Source organism: Dendrobates tinctorius, unplaced genomic scaffold, assembly GCF_039654945.1.
Source record: "Dendrobates tinctorius isolate UK_male_01 unplaced genomic scaffold, ASM3965494v1 ptg000129l, whole genome shotgun sequence".
Lineage (NCBI taxonomy): Eukaryota > Metazoa > Chordata > Amphibia > Anura > Dendrobatidae > Dendrobates > Dendrobates tinctorius.
Window position 1 is genome coordinate 25789664 of NW_027361797.1, and position 16718 is coordinate 25806381.

Here is a 16718-nt window from a genome sequence, read left to right on the forward strand (position 1 = left end):
TGCTGAGGAGGGGAGGCCAGCAGCAGATGAGAGACGGTAATTATCAAATCCCCCATTCCTCCAAACTAGGGCTATTGAATATCAAGATATTCATTGGCCCTTTGTTTCTCTTTATTCAACAGCCGCCCAATAGATGCAGCAGCAGCAGCAGCAGCAATGGCAGCAGCTGGAACACCACCCACAGGCATGGAGTGTGGCCACCAGGAAGACAGCACATCATCTTCTGGGAGCCCTCCCTCGCATCGTCAGCGTTTGACGGTAAGTTTTTATTTCCAAAATCCATCATCTCTGTAATATATGTCTATTCATTGCCTTTTATTTCAAAACAGGATTCACAAGATGAAGAGGAGCTCCCAGAAGAAGAAGGAAGGGGTGGACAGACACCTGGAGTGGGCTCACAATTGGTAAGTTTTTTGCATCAAACGCAGAAACACAACATCACACTACACACAACACATAGAAAACAATGTTCTGCAGACCACACACAGCAAACACATGCCTACATCCAAAGACATAACATTTTTTGTTTTCTTCTCTAGTCTTCCCAATCTGGTGCTCGGCCAAGAGGTCCTCGCAGTGCCTCCCAGGGTCGTCGGCGACAGCAACGCGGCGGTCACCAGCGTGTAAGTATAAATATTTTTGCTTTGTTTTTTTGCACTTTTTATTTCATTTCTTTTGTGGAGGCTAATTATGTTATTTTTGTCTTTTTCTTTAACAGCCTTCACAGCGTGCTCCCGACTCTGACGGTGAGGATGGAGGACTCGATGTGGACCACCTCATCGATCTCGTCAGAGAAAGGGAGCCGCTCTGGAATATGGCTGACCGCCGCCACGCTGACCTTATCGTTACCCGACGACTCTGGGAGGAAATCTGTTCGCTCCTTGTGGGCCGCTGGGAGGACCTCGATGTTCGGGCCCAGATTAAAGAGCGTAAGTATATACAGTACCGGTTGCTTGATGTAAACCAGTGTTTCCCGAACTCCAGTCCTCGTGGTCCCCACGGATCATGTGTTCAGGATTTCTATTTACTATGGAAATCCTGAAAACATGACCCCTGGGGACCATGAGGACTGGAGTTTGTGAAACACTGATGTTGTATACTAACCACTTTGTCCTTTCTCGTTTCAGGGAACAGAATTGTGAATCGGTGGCGGTCTGTGAGGGATCGTTTCAAGAAGGAGTTCAATAAAGAGATGCGGGCCCCGAGTGGATCTGGACGACGCAGGAGCAAGTACAAGTACGCACAAGCCCTGTCGTTCCTCCGGGAAACAATGGTCACTAGAAGGTAAATATTACACACCACATGTGAAAAAAAATGTTAGATGTAACTTTTTTTTTTTTCAGCCAGGGCCATACCATGTCAGTATTTTAATTGTTTTTTTTTCTCTTTATTCCACAGCACGGTGAGCAGCACTCGGGAGCCTGCACGATTGTACCCTTCTGAGGCGATCCCTGAGGAGACCGGCCTCGAGGGACACTTCGACCGCCCCGGTACATCTGCACCTTCCCAGCCTTCCCACACATTCGACCCATCTGTCCCATCCACCAGCACAGGCGCATCATGGCCGCCTACATTACATGAAGCTGCTGGTGAGGAGACCGCTTTCCCTTTACCCCACCCTTCTGCCCCTGCCACCTCTAGTACACCTGCGGGTACTGGGCGGCAGCGGCAGAGGGGTCAGGAAAAGAGTTATGCGCCAGAGTTCTTGCATCTGAATGCATCTTTCCACAACTGTCTAAAAGTCTTGTCAGAGCAAATCTCCGCAGGCTTTCAGCAGATCAACTCCAGCATTCTGGAGGTGAAGACACTTCTGCAAACCATGCATTCAGAAGCAAGATCTTCGCCAAACCACACCTTTTTCAGGTCTGTTGTGGAGCGCATGGCAACACTATCTCCTACCCAGCAGATGCATGTAATGCATTCGTGCCATGGTGCTCTACAGCAGGTTACCTCCCAACCTCCACCTCCCACCACTGTAGTTCCTCCACCTGCACCCCCTCCAGCCACTTTCCATCCTCCCCCTCCTATTACATCTGCACCCCCTCCAGCCACTTTACATCCTCCCCCTCCTATTACATCTGCACCCCCTCCAGCCACTTTCCATCCTCCCCCTCCTATTACATCTGCACCCCCTCCAGCCACTTTCCATCCTCCCCCTCCTATTACATACCAGCAACCTCACCAGTACCAGCAACCTTCCCAGTACCAGCAACCTCCCCAGTACCAGACATCTCCCCACTTCCAGCAACCTGCCCCGTACCAAACTCCTTCCCCGTACCAAACTCCTTCCCCGTACCAAACTCCTTCCCCATACAACTTTCCATCAACATCATCTGCTCCTACAGTCCCTGCCCAACCCTCCACTCCACCGCCCACCACCTCTTCTGCCTCCCACATGTCCACCCATTCTGTATCTTTTTCCACACCATCACCTCTAACTGTTCCTTCCCCACCACGATCCCAGTCCTCTCTCCACACTCCCATTGTCGAAGTGTCCCGCAGCCCCTCCAGCAGTATTTCCACCCCACACTACACCGAGTTATAATGTTTTTTTTGTAATAAAAATGCCCATTTGGTTGGTTTCAAACCTTTATTAAAAAAGTTTTTTTAACTTTAAAAACAGTTTACACAAAAAAAAATATTTTAAATAAAAGTTAAATTATTGTTTAGGCTGTGTGCACACGCTGCGGATTAGGTGCGGATTCATCTGCGCGGATTTTGTAAAGTCCGCAGGTGAAACCGCAGGTCAAAATACCTGCGGTTTTACCTGCAGATTGCTCTGCGGTTTTGCCCTGCGGTTTTTCATCTCCTCAATGGAGGAGATGGCAAACCGCAGCAGAATCCGCACAAAGAATTGACATGTCAATTCTTTCTGCGGATTGAAAACCGCAGATAATCCGCGCAGAAAATTCCGCACCATCTGCATTGCGGTTTTTGATTCCCATAGGGAATCATGGTACTGTACACCGCAGCAAAAACTGCTGCGGGTCCGCAGCGGCCAAAACTGCTGCGGAACCGCAGCAAAATCCGCAGCGTGTGCACACAGCCTTACACTGGTTGTCTGTCATTTCTTTCTGCGGCGAAATATGTTTAAAAAAAAGGTTAAATACAGGGTATTTAAAAGGTAAAAAGGTATTCAAAACCAGGTATATAACTGTGGGTAAATTTTAGCTTTTTGCCACAGTTGTGTTCCTGGTTGTGTTTGAAGCAAAGTATTTCACCTGAAAGGTTGTGTTTATTGTTGGTGATTTCCTAACAATGTACACAACTTTTGTTAAAAGGTGAAATACTTTGCATAAAACACAACCAGGTACACACCTGTGGCCTAAAGCTAAAAATAGTAAGACCATGACAAGATAGCCAACTTTGGTTGGCAAAGGTATATACTGTTGGTCCAGAAGGTACACAAGTTTGGTTAGGGCACAAATCTTTCACACTCTGTCATCCTGCCAGTGTACTCTGCCTTGAGGTGACATAAAGTATAGTGCAAAATTGTCCCTCATTACTGAAACCGTCACAGAACTTCTAGTGGTAATATTTCCAATGACAACATCCATCTTCAGTATGGATCAACCTGCACTTTCTCCTCTACAACCTGTCAAAGAAGGGCTGTAGGAACATGCTATATATAGTTTTCCAGTAGCCAATCCCGTTCGGAAGGCCACAAGGGTCAATTTTAAAAACCAGATCCGGCGTAATCCGTCGAAAAACGGATAGAAAAACGGATGAACCGGATGAGACGGATCCGGTTTTGTCTGTCAAGAACAAGACGGATCCGGCAGAAAACCGGATCCGGCACATCAAGTTTTACAAAACATTTGCCGGATCCGGCATTCCGGCACGACGCCGGATCGCGCCTGACGCCGAAAACCTGATGTGTGAAAGTAGCCTTATCGAACCATCTCCCATTTTAATCAGATTGTCAATGAGAATATATATAGGGCCAGTCTTCGCTAGCAGTCAGCCTATATCCATGCACTTTACTGAACAACCACTATTAGAGGGGTTATCCCATAAAGAACACCTATATGTATGATTATTGCATTTATGATGGCTGGGGTCCACCCGACTGATTAAAAGAGCTGGGGTTCTAAAGACTATGGTTCCTTCCACCGTCTCCAGGAGTGGTGGACATAGATGCTCTCTATTACTCCATTCTCACAGGACTTTAGCTTCTTCTGATCTCGGGATTTGTGGAGCACCCGATTCTGTGGATAGGCGATAAATGTTATTTATGGCACAACCCCTTTAACGTAAAACAATAGTGGTATGGAGATTAATGACTGCGCCCTATTTTCACGCTTATGTGTGATAACAAAGTCCTACGAGCCATCAGACCTGATGATCCAGTCTGCAGATGTTATTTTATGTCCCTTGACAATAAAGTCATTTACCAGGAGAAACGCCTGCGAGGTATGAAGTGATTATCATCATCAGAAAAGTTGCTTAGAACAGCGGCAGAATATAAATCCAACCAGATGATGACATGTATCATTCATAAACTTCACTGATGCTGGGAGGCAATGGACAAATTCTGCGGCACTACAAGTCCTCCCCATAAAAATACACGTATCAGCCCCATCCTCTACTCTGAGATTTTCTAATATAATGTGAGCTATCCATCCAATTACTTATTGATTATTTCCTCCTCTCCATAGAGGAGCCTGGGGAAAGCCCCCGCTTACTGAACGTGGTAGGAACAACTCGTACAATAAGTGATAGAACCAGCCATGGTGACTCATCGGCACACTTGCTTCCCATCTGTATATAACCTGTTGTCCTAATCTCATTATTTCTATACATAAGTCATAGTGAGAAAACACCATCTGCAGAAATCACGATGGTGTACAATGGAAGAGAACACGGGATCACAGACATATAAAGCAAAGGGAATGGCAAAGTCGCCGGGTATAATTTATCCATAGGTAATTAAGACACGTCTTAGATTTCTCAGATACGTAACCAAACATTTTGAAAAAACATGATATTTCGACACTAGATGTTGTAGGATTAGGCACTTTGGCGTCCAGCATTGACAATTTGTAGGCATGGCTTAAAGGGAATCTGTCGTCCAGTTTTCGCTACCTCATCTGTAGGAAGAAAGACCCTGATTCCTGTGATGTATCACTTACCTTACTGGGTTCAGCAGAAGTGACACAATCATTTTTTATATGTAGCAGTGCTCTGAAAGCTACCCCTGCCCACACCACAGCTCTCTGTGTACATTGCATATTGACAGTGAGCTGCTAATCAGTGATGGGACAGAGTTGGGCCAGGAGGCATGCCACCTTAGTCCTTTAGCCCTGTTTCACACATCCGTTTTTTTTGTCCGCCAAACGGATCCATTTCCGTTTTTTGCCGCTAACGGATGCTAACGGATCCGTTTGGATCCGTTTTTTTTGACGGATCCGCAATAGCCGCTAATGCAAGTCTATGGGGAAAAAAACGGATCCGTTTAACGGAAAACGGCGGATTTGGACGGATTTAAAAAAACGGAAGTGTGATCCCGGCCTTAGAGTTCATCTCCTGCTGATAAAATATTGATTATATGGAAACAACAGCACACAGCCTAATAAGTGACACGTTGCTGAAATCAGTGTCTCAACCCCTACCTCAATGCTGTCCTCAAGATAAATAGAATAAACCTGCTGACAGATTCCTTTTAAAGGGAGTCTACTTTAATTTCCTTTAAGGGACTTGAACTCCCCAGAGGGTCATGTAAATCTGCACTCGTGCACAGCCAGTTCTCCTGTCTCTTGGCCCTGTAGCCGCCAAGGTTTATTGAGCGACGACGTTAGGAAATAGGAGAGAAATTTGTGCACAAGAAGGAACACGTTTTCACTTGCCGACAGTGCTGGTTCGGGGAAAGGCAGGGCTATCAATCAGAAAGGAGAGGTGAAGGTATGCAACCAAGGAGGAAAATCAGTGCATGCTGGCACTCGGCTAAACCAAGGGTGCACCAAGCACCCTTATTTGTAGATGTGAATACCTTAAGTGTGCACTTTTTTATGCAAAAATCGGACTGTGAGACTGTACTTATTGAAGGGTTTTACTTCAGTTTTTTCAACTGATCATAGCAAAGTACAGCATGCGATAATTATATGTGCAAGGTATCGAGGCCCATGTCAAGGGGATAGATCAGCGGTGAATTGGAGGAGCTTGATTTCCAGTCCAGCTTATCTCATTGCTTCCAATGACATATGTGGCAACAGAGTTGCCCAACAGACCCTTAATCAATGGCTATAAAGAAAGGAGATCTGGTTCAGCGGATTTGGAAATTTCAGAATATACAGTCATGGTCGAAAGTATTGGCACCCTTGATATTGCTTCAGAAAATAAAGTATTTCTCCCAGAAAACTATTGCAATTATAAGTTTTGTTATACACGTTTATTTCCTTTGTGTGTATTAGAACATCATAAAAAAAACAGAGGAGAAAAAGGCAAATTGGACATAATTTCACACAAAACTCCAAAAAAGGGCAGGACGAAATTGTTGCCAACTTGCCAAAATTATGGGTAAACAACTTTGTTCCAAGCATATGATGCTTCTTCAAACTCACCTGCGGCAAGTAACAGCGGTGGGCAATATGAAAATCACACCTGAAACTAGATAAAGAGGAGACGTTGACTCAATATTTGGATTGTGTGTCTGTCTGTGCCACACTAAGCATGGAGAAGAAAACTGAGGACTTCAAAACCAAAATTGTTGAAAAATATTAATCTCAAGGTTACAAATCCATCTCCAAAGATCTTGATGTTCCTTTGTCCACGGTGCACAACATAATAAAGAAGCTTACAACCCATGGCACTGTAGCTGATCTCCCTGGACGTGGACAGCAGAGAAAAATTGACGAAAGGTTAGTCCGGATGGTGGATAAGCAGCCCCAATCAAATTCCAAAGAATTTCAAGCTGTCCTGCAGGCTCAGAGTGCATCACTGTCAGCGTGAAATATCCATCAACATTTGAAGTAACGGAAACACTATTGCAGGAGATCCAGGAGGACCCCACTGCTGACTCAAACAAAAAAAAAAATTAGACTGCAGTATGCCAAAATGTATGTGAGTAAACCAAAATCCTCCTGGGAAAGCGCCTTGTGTACAGATGAGACAAGATAGATCTTTTTGGTGAAGCACATCATTCTGTTTACCGAAAATGGAATGTGGCCTACAAAGAAAATAACACAGTACCTACAGTCAAATATGGTGGAGGTTCAAAAATGTTTTGGGGTTGTTTTGCTGTCTCTTGCATTGGGTGAATTGACTGTATGCATATATCATTTAACTATACCTCTTGAAGGTGCACCCCAGTCTACACGGCTGGTTTCTATCCCAACATATTGGAGTGTGTTCACACTGAGCAGTCGGTACTTGATGAAGGTTCACTTTGGGACCGAAACATTGTTGATTTTGGACTGCATTAACATTTTCATAACCATCAAAATTTGAGTGCCAAGTTTTCTCTTGATATTACTCATGGGTTGGGATCCTACTTAGGCACCACTCACAGCAGTGCCAAGTTATATTTTCTTGAGTGTATGCATGGCATCATGAAATCTGAAGATTGGCCAATTTGCCTTTTTCCCATTTTTTTGTGCTGTTCCAATACACATACAGGAAATAAACAAGTGTATAACCAAAAGTGTAATTGCAAAAAATTTCTAGGAGAAATACTTCATTTTCTGAAACAATTTCAAGGGTGCCAACACTTTTGGTCAATATTGTGTGTTCTATTCATAATCAGCATAAGACAAAGCAAAAAAAAAGGTGGTAAGGACCAAACTACATAGCTAAATGTAAAGAATGATCACCAACAGTCCTGTACAGCATAAATCCGAGTATTTTTGTTGAACGCAGACATATCGGCCACCCAGGACCTTATTCAATCCTGTAGACAAAACTGTATATAAGAGGTTGTCCGAAGGTAGGAGATGATTCCCATTAATTATTATTCCTACCTTCTAAGATGTGCATCCTCACAAGCTCAGATCGCTCGGGTCGGCTGCGAATCTTGTGCTTCAGAAAGTTCTCAGTCTGCACATAAGGTAAAATAGAAAATCATAAGCCAGTGTATAACCAGTTATTCTTCTTGTACATGTGCTGCTCTATCCTCAGCACTAAAGCAAAGAAGTAACTTTGCCTACAATGCAGACTATGGAGAACCACTAATGTACTTTACTAGATATGTATAGCGTGTCTTCAACATCATTTTTAAGTGTTAATCCACTTGTGAGATTTCCATTTCTCATATATTAGGCATTAATGCTTACCCTGGCACGCTCCAAGCTTTTGATCTGCTCGTGAAACGCAGCAGGGCTTTTTAAAGCTGAAAATGAGAGAAGACAATGTTAGCTTTGGCAAGGAGCAGAAGAAATGGAATAGAAGATCTGAGTATGCACACAAAGGATAAAACGGACGGAAAAGACATATTTGGGGAGACTCAATTTTATCTCATAATTGGCACATGGCATTTGACAATGTTCACACACGGTTTCTGCACTGGTAACACAGAAGAAAAAAGCGCAGTGTGCAGAACTTTTTCTAAAAACTGACAAATAATAGAACATAAACAGACCCTCTGAATGCGATAACATAAGTTATGCAACAGATCCGTGAGATTAGTCCTGTCTGTCCGATCCTAAAAACTCAAGTGCAACGGCAAGAAGGCTGTGGAGTCAGAGTCGTGGAGTCGGAGCCCATTTTGGTGGAGTCGGTATCATGGAAATTGAGGAGTTGGAGTCAGAGTTTTGGCTTACCGACTCCACAGCCCTGATGGCAAGTGAGCTACGTATTGGATGGCTTGTTCCAGACGATCGCTCGGCTGACAGTTCTCTCAGTAGACTCTCCCAAAGGCAGGAGCTCACTTGGCCCGAGCGCTCCCATGTTCTCTATAAGAAGGCTTTTGGTTTGCACGTTGGCTTGGGGTCTTATCTTCAGGAGAACAATGCTGTCCGTCAGCAGTCCAAAATCAGACTTTTGACATTTTTCTCCCAACCATCAGTCAACCAGCGCACCCATACATATTAGACCATCGGCCAAACCAGTTGATATGAGTGGGTTCGGCTGACATTAGTTTCATTTGTATGTGGGCCTTTAGATAGTTTTGATAAAGAGGGTCACTGTTTTTGATTGTATTATTTTCCTTGTAAAGCTGCCAACTTCTTTAATGTAAAAATCAATGTATGATCATTGCCTTTGTCATAGTGAATCTGAGTAGGTTTTCTCCAACCTGTGGCTATATCCCGGTAATGTAATGATCACTATTAGCATGCCCGGACCGAGAATACTATACGTTTATGTTATACAACAGACGAAGAGAAGCTAGTTAAAGGGTTGAAAAATAGGTGGTCTTTCTGCCAAAAACAACATCACACCTGCCCATGGGTACTCCATTGGAAGTGAGCTACAGCACCAGACTCAATGTATGGACAGGTGTAGACCCCTGTTCTTGTAAGAAAGTTAGATTTTTTTTTATGAATAGGATATAATTCATCCATCTTTTTGCATGAAAGCAGCCTTTTTTAATTTTGTACAACCCTCTTAACAACCACTGTACAGAAAGATCCCCTGAAGAAGTGAACAAGCCCCAACAATTCACCCTCCCCATTACGCTTTCATTCCACATAAATGAGTAATATAACTATAGCTGTGGCAAGAATAAGTCAAAGCAAAATTATTCAGCAAAATCTGATTTCCTCACGGACTATGAGGTTCATTGCTGACATAAATCCTTATTTTTACACTTAGGTCACGTATTCCACAGGTCACATACAAAACATTGCAATGGTCTGGTCATAGAAGCTAATGTCTATTTGTCATACATGTAATATATACAGATCAGCAATGCTCTCAGTCTCCCCCAGCTCGAAAATCCGACAAGAATAATAATTTTCACATTTAATTGTTCTTAACATGGTTTTAATCATAAACTCAGCATTTTATAGGATCCAATTAATTTCCAGCACATAAGTCCAGAATCTTATACTCCACTGAGTCCATACTCCAGGCTGTGAAGCCTATGCCTTCTAATGAGTCCATACTCCAGGCTGTGAAGCCTATGCATTTTACTGAGGCCATACCCCAGGCTGTGAAGCCTATGCTTTTCACTAAGTCCATACTCCAGGCTGTGAAGCCTATGCCTTCTAATGAGTCCATACTCCAGGCTGTGAAGCCTATGCTTTTTACTGAGGCCATACTCCAGGCTGTGAAGTCTATGCTTTCTAATGAGTCTATACTCTAGCCTGTGAAGCCTTTGCTTTCTATTGAATCTGTTACAGCAGCACCGGTATCCCTGCACGTGTCCTCTTCCTCCCCCTTGCAGGGACACCGGGCGTGTGCATTCACCCATCCATGCTTCCTCCCAGGACCTGCACGCAGGCATCTTGGGAGTGTGCTTAGGGCACTTGTGCTCATGGCCTCTCAAAAGGCCAGCGCCATGCGTTGCTAAAAATGTCCCCAGCCAATAACTGGGAGACGTCTGGTATATAAGGCATCCTCCCCTCTTGAGAGGTGCCTTAGCAACTTTATTGATTTAAAGTATATCCTGCTAGCTAGTTGTTAGGTCCCCGTACCTGTGCTCCCTGACACTATCCGTCCACCCTCTCTAATCCTGTTCCAATCTGTCCTGCTTAACCTTTACCCAAATCTGCCCTGCCTGTGTGTCTAACCCGCACCTGTGCAGGTATCCTCACCTGCCCAGTCTGAACTAGCACCTGTGAACATTCCGTGTTCCTATACAGGTACAGCTTATGCATGATCCATCACCGGTCTTCCAGCTGTACTATCGCGCCAGCCAGTTCCTGGTCAGTCTTCATTCCTTGCTCCTTTTGGGAGTCAGCTGCCATGGGTTCCATGGGTCCGTCCTGGAGTAGCACCTGGCATTCACCTGGAGCCAAGTCTAACCCGACCATCAGTGGCTCTAGTGAATAGTCAGGTGTTTGCTTAGTTACGCCTCTTCAGGCTCTACTGGGACTGTGGCACAGTGGTTCCACAATCACATGCATTAACAGAATCCAAATCCCGCTCAGTAGCGCACCTCTTGGTGAAGGAGGGTTTCTGAGCGATCAGTGGGGTCACAGGACTCTAATCCCTACTGATCTGCTTGTAATTATAAGAGTAATTAAATGACATAACATTACAAAGGTGAAGTTACTTTTTAAACTTTTTTCGTAACTGCAATATAAAGGTATATAAAGGTCTGTAGGGACCATGTTTGATTATAATAGACTTCTAAGGCAGTATAATCACAACAGGCCACAATGAGATGAGAAGATTCAGGCATTAAGGCATTTGTGGCTTCTTTTCTACTTTTTTTTTTTTTTTTACATATCTTTAAACCTCAGCATGACCCCCGCTAAGGCATTTTGTCCTATGAGCTGCTATAAAAGAACTGTAAACTCTTCTAAACTAAATATAGCTTTATACAACACAGCATTATTTCAGGCTTTAAAAAAAATCACAAAAAAGTGAACTCAATACTGAGGATTATGAAACAGGAAAGGTTTTTCCAGAAATAGCCCCATTTCTGTTACATTCCATTAACGTGAATGGGTTGGTACAGTCCATGGACAAGAGTGAAGCTGGTTTTGGAAAATACACCTTCTTTTATTATAACTATCCCTTTAAAGGGTTATTTCCATCTTTAGAAGTTATCATATATCCAGTAGTGAGGCGATATATAAGTTAGGTGATTACTTGCTGATTAATTAGTTGGGTCCGAGCGGTAATGCGCATTGTCCACTCCTGCTCCAGTCAGACTGAGAATTTCTAAACTCTTGGGATTGGTGATGGTCCCAGTGGTCGGACTCCAACCAAATGATCAGCAATCGCCTATCTTGTTCTTCGAGATTAAATAACCCATTAAGTCAGTGTCCTGTATGTCACTTCTACAATGAGTAGTCTCTAAGACTGTATTCAGAGAGGCGATGAACCCATTTTCCTGATTTGCTGACGAAATAGCTCAGAATAATTGCTATATTATCACTAACTGTTGTCTTCTACAATGACATATACGGCACTCCTGTACAGATCATAAACAGCAGAAATAATGTTTTTAGAGAAATTAATTTTGTTATTCAAGGTAAATACACAGTTTTTCTGTTTCCCACTACTGCTGCTTTAATAAAAAGGAAAATGGATGTTGGGTGGGTATGTGGTTGACTTACGTGGCATGATGCCCTGGTCTACAAGTTGTTCTCTTGTTCGCCTTTGTTGCAGACGCAGTTGAAGCACTGTAAGACAGAGGAGGAGACGTGGTTACACACAGTCTGACTCACACTTGCCAGTCGTTAATATTGGGGGGTAAAGTTGACAAAGAGGCATCAATAGATTCACTCACTTAATGTCAGGTTTGGGAATCAACTGTAGGTTTCAATTCCCCAAGGGGAATTGAAACCTACAGTTGATTCCCAAACCTGACATTAAGTGAGTGAATCTATTGATGCCTCTTTGTCAACTTTACCCCCCAATATTAAGTGAAATTCTCTTTCTTTTTATGATCTACAGACCCCTCACATATGATTCTGTACAGTATCTTCACAGATCATTTCAGTTACAAAATCACTATCGGTTAGTATCTATAATAATTTTTTTGTCATTTAATATATAAACATGTTACAGTTACAATTTTCTCTGTTTCAGTCACAATTTCTTTCTCTTTTAAGATATATGAGAATCATTCTCAATACGTATCAGACCATTCACACCACCATTTTAGTGGTACCTTACCATTAAGTGAGTAGTGACGGACCATTGATTCCAGCTACTAACCTAATATAATTATTATTATATTATATATATACTACATATGTGCTCTTTTTTCTGTCACTTTAGACACATTGCAGACCTATTCAAGAGAGCAGTCTGGGTAGGTTGTATACCTTCCCCTCCTTTATTTTATTTTTTCTCCCAAAAAATGTTTTTTCCTACCTCTCCCTACACCTCAACCCGTCCTGTCTATCACTAGTGCACGACTATGAATACATTGTATTATTCACTGTATGTTATCTTGATTATTTGTACACTATGTAGCCCTTGACTTGTACTGTACATTTGTATCTGATTTGCAGCCTACTGATGAAGGCTTATATGTGCAAGCCGAAACGTCTAAATTATTGAGACTGCAAATAAAAATCTTCACTTTGCAACAAGTTGAATGCCAAAAATTTATTACATTATCTATACTGGTGTGGGAACCTTCTTTTGTGCACCAACGCAGTAGTGCCACGATATATTTGTTACTTGATACGTGACATATTGTATGATACCATTCCTATTAAATATACCCAATAACTGTATACCATTCATCAACAGTGTTTCCCATATTCCTTACATTACAATCACCCTGCTTGTTCCTGCTCATTTCACATTAGCAAGCTATAAAAAAAATTATTAAACAATTTAAATATTGGCACTGTGACATTTTATGCATGTGGCTCCCTAGTCTCCTCAATAAACCAACAGTTTATAAGTATACAATCATGGAGGCTGAACTGTAATCTCCTGCATTGTAACGGTGTGACAGGCACCGTGGGGTCATCATCATTACCACTGATAAGAGTTTCTGTCACCCTTTGTGGAGAAGCTGTAAAGTCAATGCAGTTCTGGTGACAGAGACCGACCTCTTCCTTCAGAGAACCTAAAGCCATGGAAATCCCATGAGTGTCACCTTGAGGGAGAGGTATACCTTGTATAGAAACAACTAAATAAGATCATACTAGCTGAAATACTGTAGTGCTACTTTAAACTTGCATATAGATTTTTCACATGTATCATCAACGCTGCCTGGTATTTAATACAAATACTAGGACCGAAATGTGGAATTTTACATTTTTTTGCTTTTGATAACAAAACAATACAAGAAATGCTCAAAATGTCAGCAGCATCTGTTCCTTTCCCTCAGAGACCACCTGCCAAGCATCCCAGATACAATGACGATCAGTTGACTGTACTGGTGGCTGCTGACATAATTTCTAACAAGGGAAATGACATGCATGCAAGCAGAGCAGCCTGACTCCAATACATAAAAGCAATCTGGTGCAAGCAGCTGAAGATAACGCGGTGGGCACAAATATGATATTTACAGAATGTACGGCCCTTGCTGAGTTTATAGACGCTTCGACGGGTGCTGGAACAATGCCGCACTGTTCTGAAGTCACTACTGACATCACGGCGTTCGCTTTGCTCCTGCGGTGCCATTATAATTTGTTGTGACTAATAATTCTGTTTGCTTCTGTTTAGCAGGAAAATTGTATTTGAGACAACTTCCCTTCCCTGGAGACCTATAATTAATCATATTAATGCCTGGAGGCGGCACATAAAAAACCAAAACACAAAGGCTATTTCTAAAAACATCCTGGTCAAGTAGAGAGAAAAAAAAAGTTCATATACTTGATTTCAAATTATGTGTAATTAAATCACAATTTTTAATGTTATTTCATTAGGATATACTACCATTTTACAACTGGTACCAATGCGGAGAACAAGGTCTACAGTGCACCTTCTTGTAAGGGGTTTCTGCACAGCAGCATTCCAAAACCGGGCTGTGCAGGGAACTACTACCAGCCACATTCACTAGAAAGCACCGGCGCTGCAGATCCCTGCACAGCCTGGCGGACATGTACCTATGAGCAATAAAGCACAGGGAAATGACCATAAACCAGCGCCGCTAACCCTTCCAGATTGGTGCAATCATGTCTTGTAAAGCATGCGCCTATGTGATCATCGCGTGACCAGAGTGATAAATCTAAACGCTCATTACTGTTGCATCTACTTTCAGATCAAGACCAGAATTCATCATTTGTGGTGGTGGTGGGGGGGCTTTTTTTAACTCTTTTTTCGTGCTGGGAGATTTTTGAGCTAAATTCACCAAAATGGCTCACAATCTTGTATGAAATCTGGTGCAAAGGCTAAATGTTTTAATTTTCTTTGGCTTTATTTGCATTTTTTTCCCCCAATAAAATTTTTGTATGACCCCTTTCATAAGTTTCAACACATTGCATGTTATTCTCGAACTGAAAAAAAAACAAAAAAAAACAAAAAACACATTTACGGTAGATTTGATTATCTACTAGGGTATTGGGGTACAATTCCACAAAAATTGAGTAACATTTTGAAAAGTCTTCATCCGTTAATTACGTGAAAACATCTGGATAATAAAAACCACGTCCACAATATGGAGCAAACTAAAAAAAAACAAGTACATAAAAGCGTATGTACATGAAAAGCCTCAGGAACAAAAACTTTTCATAAAAAAAATGCACAAAAATGTAATGCACAGTTTAAAAAAAAAGAGGAAAAAATGAGTAATATGTTAAAATAATACAAGAAGCATTACTTACCTGTTAAATACCCACACTGCTTTTAGTTGGTCTTTGTTTCTTGTGCTCCAGCGATGTTGCATAAACAAGCGAGACTGCTGCAGCTAATCACTGGCCTTAGTGATCACATCCCTGAGGCAAGTGATTGGCAGCAGTGGTCACATGGGTAGACAGCACTGGAGCAGCCAGGAATTGGCAAGTAATGCTTTTCTATTCAACTTTTAAAATTCTCCTTGTTGCCCGTTTTATTGATGATCTTGGACTATCCCTTTAATGTATATCTCATTTCTGTTCTTTGTCATTAGACATACATGTCTGGCCTTAATCTAGTGGCAAAATGGTTCTATCAGCTGAATATATATATCGGCCTCTTCTCTCACCGCGTGGTGTAAGAGGTTAATGTAGGGCACACACTCTACGATTGGTATAGTCTTTACCGGCAAGTGAATAATTCAGCATCTACCAGACATAGACGTGTTTGCTGAGCGAACCTTTTAGCTGATAGTTATCACCCACATCTTCCTTTATACCCATTACTGTAATGGAGCAGAGGAGAAAGTGATGGGCCAACACCTCGGCCAGTCGTCCCCTATCTTCAGAGACACCAAGGATCAGACCGGTGACATCTAACTTACCATAGGCCAGACATCAGAGATCTATAAAGCCAGCGGCTCGGATCATCGCTGTGTATTGCGGTAGATGCGGTTTAGCAGATTACCTTACACGTGTGTTATTCCCCCCCCCCCCCCCCCCCCCCGATCCCGGAATGAGATCTATCGCTGGGGGCCTGTCTAGGTAGCTACACACTGATTTTCGTCTGGTCGCTGATCTCCTTTCCATGTGTCGATTCTCGGAGATGTCCGAGGAGGAAGGTGTCCACAACAAAGGAGCTATTGAATGCTATAAAAAGAGAAGGTGATGAAAGGGGCATGGACACGTGAGAGGGAGCGGATGCTAAAAATGTCAGTACGGCTGCGAGGTTTCAGGTTTTGTGTCATTATGGCACACAGATGTTGGGAAATGGGATAAACATGAGAGGATCAAAGGAATGCAAAAAATAAGAATCGGGGCACTATTGTGCAGGAAGTGTCTTACCGTTTCTGCAAATCGAGGCATTACGGTAATACCACCACTGACGGAGCGATAGACCGCTACAAAGCAAAACGGATAGGGAATTTAGATTGTGAGTCCCAATGGGGACAGTGATAATGTCTGTAAAGCGCTGAAAAATAATATTGCGCTATATAAGCAAAACCATATTAAATAAAATAAATCAATCATCAGGTTGTCATGTTGCAATTGTCGCAGCAGCCACAAAATAGTGCGCACATGTTCTGATCCACCATGGCGCAATGTCACCTCAAATATAGGTAGTAAGTAGAGATGAGCGAACTCAAACTGGAA

At 42.6% G+C, this 16718-nt stretch overlaps 1 protein-coding gene across 4 annotated transcripts in view; it reads right to left on the reverse strand.

Moving 5' to 3' along the window:
• The window catches only part of MRTFB (myocardin related transcription factor B), a 334459-nt gene that overhangs the window by 66642 nt on the left and 251099 nt on the right, over positions 1-16718 (reverse strand). For all 4 annotated transcript variants that reach the window (XM_073542887.1, XM_073542884.1, XM_073542885.1 and 1 more), the window contains 3 exons: positions 12162-12227; positions 8268-8323; positions 7956-8031 (listed from right to left, as the gene is read on the reverse strand). In XM_073542887.1, the coding sequence (XP_073398988.1) occupies positions 7956-8031; positions 8268-8323; positions 12162-12227 (198 nt within the window). The remainder of the gene's footprint in view (positions 1-7955; positions 8032-8267; positions 8324-12161; positions 12228-16718) is intronic.